At 38.3% G+C, this 5198-nt stretch overlaps 1 protein-coding gene across 1 annotated transcript; it reads right to left on the bottom strand.

Moving 5' to 3' along the window:
- LOC107755716 (doublesex- and mab-3-related transcription factor 3a-like) lies at positions 1-957 on the bottom strand. The gene has a single exon (XM_016572600.1). It carries the CDS (start codon positions 955-957, stop codon positions 1-3), a length of 957 nt encoding a protein of 318 aa, XP_016428086.1.
- Between the last annotated feature and the right edge of the window lie 4241 nt (positions 958-5198).

Genomic DNA, 5198 nt, shown 5'->3' with positions numbered 1-5198 from the left:
TTAGGAGGAAGTGTTCAGGATCCTAGAGTCTGAGGAGTCAGATCTTTCATCATACTCCTCATCTGCAGCAAACATGCTCTGTTTGGCAATGACAGGACAGCTGTCCTCCTGGATGCTGATTCGATGCTCCTCGGTGGGCCTGCTGGTGAGGAGCGGTGAGCTGCGGATCACTCCGGCTGAGGGGCCTGAGAACGGAGGGATGTACTGTGAGCGCAGCTGATACTGCTGCTGTAATGTCATGGTATTCCACAGAGTCAAATCGTTGTGCACGAAGGGCCCGGCTTGGCCACGGCTCAATGAATTTCTCAGGATGAGGGGGTATCGAGGTGGCTGGGGGAAGCCGTGCTGGAGCGGCATGCTAAGAGGGCCTTGTACAACTCCAGCAGAAGGCTCTGAGGAGAAGCGCAGGGAATCGGGAACACGGAAGGCCGAACCGACCGACCACTTGGAAGACGAGACCGGGTACGAACTCAGCGGGTGCTCAAAGAGATGGCCGTTTGAGGGGAGTACCAGAGCATCTGAGTTCTCAGACAGAACCTTTTCTGGTTTCATCGTAGAACGGCTGGAGAGCAGGATCTCGATGGCTCCGACCAGGTCCCCACCGCAGCCTTTCAGGATGAGCTCCAGGACTGCTGGTTTGTGGGCTGGGAAGATCTTCTTCAGGACCTCCAGTGGAGGTCGGCTGGCCCTCAGGCTGAAAGGGAGAGATACAGAGCCTGAGAGGCCTTCGATGAGGACGTTGGGCTCAGGGGAGTATTTGGGGTTGTCAGCTTTGGGTTCTGGGTCGGTGCAGGATTTAGACAGGCCAAAGCGGGACTCCTCAACCTGGGGAGATGGGTCTGAGGTGTCAGGGGTGCAACACAGGTTAGGTTTGGACTCCTCAGGGGAGCTGGCTGGTTCTGGTTCTCTGTCACTGGCACTACCACCGTTCTCTCCACCAGACTGTTCACCAGACATGTCCTCATTTAGGTCTGGAAAACACACACAAGCAAAAAGCTCATGAGCATTAAGTACTGTATAATCAAAGATGGTAATACAGTGATGCTGCAGCAACATTAAAATGTTATACAGTCAACAAAATTAAAAAACTGTCAATCTAACTGTAACATTCATTTAAATATTTGAAGACCTAAACATTTTTTTTTTAAATAGCTAAAGTTAAAAGCTTAACTTTAAACACATTAAAGCCCAGCTAACTTGCTATACTCAAACACTGTCCAATTCTGCAGACTAGAAGTGCAACATTTAGGCTATTGACCTGTCAGCACTGCTGTGATTTATAATGGGTGACTTTATTGGCTGTTCACATAAAAACGCTGATGCGGTGGCAGTGAAAAATCTCTCGTCGATTCCACTTAACTACAGTTTTGCAAACTGATTATTATAGAAACATTTTACATTAATTCGGACTTTCTTTGCATTTCAGCTTGACCTGCCTCTGAAATGACCGACAGGGCCTACCCTATTACCTCCAATGTGCACTGTCGATCACAGAATACAATAATAATAATAATACACTTTCAAGGATCCAAGTTTATGACGGATGGTGCCGATGCCATTTCGTTCGGATTATTGCCGGATTGTCTATATATTTGTGTTTTAATAATTCGGACTAAATAATTTAGCAGACCTTTCAGGTTTGGGATGTAGCTATTTTAATCTAATGTATCTAACGCAAACAGTGAAAAAATGTTTGGTGTAATAAACGTGTTCGTGATGGTTAAAATTTCAGTAACAACACCATAATAATAAGAATAAACTGTATTTTTAATTAGAACAATATTAATAAAAACAGTTCTTATTATAAGTGTATTTTTGCCGGTTTAGGAAAACGGGCTATATACTTCCAGGAAACAAAAATGCCCGCATTCTGCATTATCATGTTGTCTCGATCAGTAAGACTGTTGCTGAAACTACTGCAAAGATACATTTTTGTTAGATATTTGTGATTTTTTTTTTACAAGTTATTTCAAGAGAACTCAGTCGTGTTCTCTGTTAAGCTCATTCTGTTTCGTTTTTATAATAAATTTTGTAGCAATAATAAAAATATACTAATAGGATTATTATTAATAAAAATGAATGGATTAATTATAATTACTTTGAGAGAATCTTCCCACGTGCAAAACGCAATAGGCTACGCCTTGTTTTTAGCGTTCCTAAAACGAAGTTCAAAAAGCACAATGTCTCAAATATTGTGTAACTAACACAAGCGATTACCTTGCGGCGGTTTAGGGGTCACCGTCTCTGAGCTCCAGCGTAGGTCTATGTCGCTTGATCGTGGGTTCGCGCAACTTTGAGAACTGGGGGCCACGGTAAACTTCACCACATGAACTCGGTTTCCAGGGCTATTAAGCTTTTAATTGGAAAATAGCAGATGAAATTTCAAGGTGACGATAATGCCGCATGCAGTCTGTGTTTGGCGAGGGGAATTCACAGCAAGGGGAGTGGGAGGACAACACAAATGCTAATAACATATTTACGTTTCTCACCAACACTGCAGAAAATTAATAGGCTACATTAAAAAAATACATCTCTCTCTCTCTCTCTCTCTCTCAATTTTTTTTTTAATTAAATAAATAAAAGAAGAAAAGGAGAAAAAAAACTCAAAATATTGTTGAACAAAATAGACTGCAAATATATGTAAATATTTATATTTAAATATATGCATTCATATTTATGTACTATGTTTTACATTAAAAGTATTTTATGTAAAATACAATTTTTTATGTTGAATGTGATTGGCATTAATGTACATAGATATAATGAATAAAGAGAAATGAAGATGAGCATAGAATACCATCTACACAAATCCTCTAAATGTAAAGGGAGTACAATTCATTTGTTAACAACTATAATGCTTTATTTTCTACAAGTAAAGAGCGTGTTTTTGATTAACTTGTTTGACTTTAGTCTTGTGTGAGATATAAACGCTAAATGAAATAAGCATAAAATTCCAACCAACCAGCAAAGAAAGAAAGAAATATCTGGCTCTTCTGAAGGTAATTAATTATACAGTATACATATGGTGAAGAAAACGAATGAAGCCAAAGGCCTGCCAGTAAAAAATCTGATTAAGATGTATATACACATATGGTATCTTCTTTCTGTCTACATGACAGTTTTACAGACTAAATACATTCGGAAGATAATTTTAGTAAGTACTCCTGAGAGAACAATTTCTGAAAGACATGGGAGAGAATAGAGAAGGAAGCTTTGATGTTTGGAAAGAGAGATACAATACTCCTAAGAATAATGAAGTTATAATACCACTAATTAAAAATAAAAGAAGCTTTTAAAAAAAGTGATTTAATTTCTAATGGTGAAAGGTTACGATTAGTATGAACATTTTCTGAGGGTTAAGTGAACCACTGTTAACAGCACTAGATTTTATCTATGTGGAGCCCAAAAGCTGTTTTATACTGAAGGACAGAATAAAGCCAGCATCTCAGAGAAACCATAAACTGAGTAAATGACACAAACTAAACCTATATAGTCAACTATTCAGTGTGGGAGGTACTGGCACTCCCTAATAATTTACTTTTACATGATTAATTTAGCAAATGCAGTTATCCCGGCAATTTACAAATGAGAATAATAGAGATTAATCTCAGAGGAAACAATAGTGCTACCATAGGTTACAGACACAAAAGATGACTTATTTCTGCCTGTAAGAAGTTCTAAGGTTTCAGCCATTGAGCACTGACATCCACCAACATCATGTTTAATCTAAATATTTGCACTTTATTGTACTGCAGTTTTGACTGAATACCTTTCTAACACATGTAAAAAAAAATGATACAAAAAAACCTTAGTAAGACTGAAGTATATTTTTTTTATAGAGTTTGATTTCTGCAGAGCAATGCTCTTTTATTTAATTTGATTGCTCTTTTTGTACTTCCTGTCGGTTTTGATTGAGGTTTATAGTGGTAATTATGATTAGATGTTAGATGTTAAGAATTCTAACAAGAATTAGATGTTTTGTTTCCAGTCAAGACTTGGAGAAACTTGTTCATGCCTTTATCACCAGCAGGGTGGACTATTGTAATGGTCTCCTCACCGGCCTTCCCAAGAAGACCATTAGACAGCTGCAGCTCATCCAGAACGCTGCTGCCAGAATTCTGACTAGAACCAGAAAATCTGAGCATATTACACCAGTCCTCAGTCCATTTCAAAGTTTTTAAATTCCTTGTTTTATTGTTGTGATTATTTATCTATTTTTCTTTCTTTTCTTTTATGTAAAGCACTTTGAATTACCATTGTGTATGAAATGTACTATACAAATAAACTTGCCTTGCCTTGCCTATGAATGGACTCAATGTTGAGTCTGTGAGCTGTCTATTGAGAGCCAATCGGCTGTTCTTTCATTGCGGCTCTCTGACAGGCAGCCAATAGTTTCAATGTTGTGAGTAATGACAGGACATCTGTCCAGTGAAATGTCTGGTTATTCTCTCTGTATAGGCAGAGCCTCCAAGGGCACCCAAATCACTGAGACTCTGACAGGGCCCACACCCTCTCCATCTCAACATGAACAAAGGCAGACAACAAAATAGTTGTCTGCCATTATAACCCACTCTAATGGCTTAAATTATACAACTAAGTGCAACTGAAACTCTTAAGTTAGAACAATAACTAAGACATTGTCAGTAACTGACTGACAGCTTCATCCAATCAATCAGACTTTTTACTGCTTATTTGTAGTTACTGTATTAATTTACAACTTTTGTGCCTGGGAAAAAGGGTTTCATATTCGTGCTGTTACATTCACAGATACGGGGAAATTTAGCATTACATCACTTGTTAACCAATGGATCCTCTACAGTGAATGGGTGCCGTCAGAATAAGAGTTCAAACAGCTGAAACAGCTAAAAACATTACAATGATCCACATAAAAAAAATAAAAATAAAAATCGCAGACATAGCGGGTAAAATAAGTATTGAACACATCACCATTTTTCTCAGTAAATATATTTCTAAAGGTGCTGTTGGCATGAAATTTTCACCAGATGTCGGTAACAACCCGAGTAATCCATACATACAAAGAAAACAAAACAAATAAATTCAGAAATTATGTTATGTGTAATAAAACGGAATGACAGGAAAAACACACTTACTGAAATGTATTTAATACTTCGTACAAAAGCCGTTGTTAGTAATGACAGCTTCAAGACGCCTCCTGTATGGAGAAACTAGTTGCATGC

Source organism: Sinocyclocheilus rhinocerous, unplaced genomic scaffold, assembly GCF_001515625.1.
Source record: "Sinocyclocheilus rhinocerous isolate Xijiao unplaced genomic scaffold, SAMN03320098_v1.1 scaffold171, whole genome shotgun sequence".
NCBI classification, from domain to species: Eukaryota; Metazoa; Chordata; class Actinopteri; order Cypriniformes; family Cyprinidae; genus Sinocyclocheilus; species Sinocyclocheilus rhinocerous.
Note: the sequence above shows the minus strand (reverse complement) of the source record. Positions and strands in the feature narration are given on the sequence as shown.

Excerpts from the sequence above, each read along its gene's own strand:
- LOC107755716 (XM_016572600.1), bottom strand. The coding sequence starts at position 957 with ATGTCTGGTGAACAGTCTGGTGGAGAGAACGGTGGTAGTGCCAGTGAC.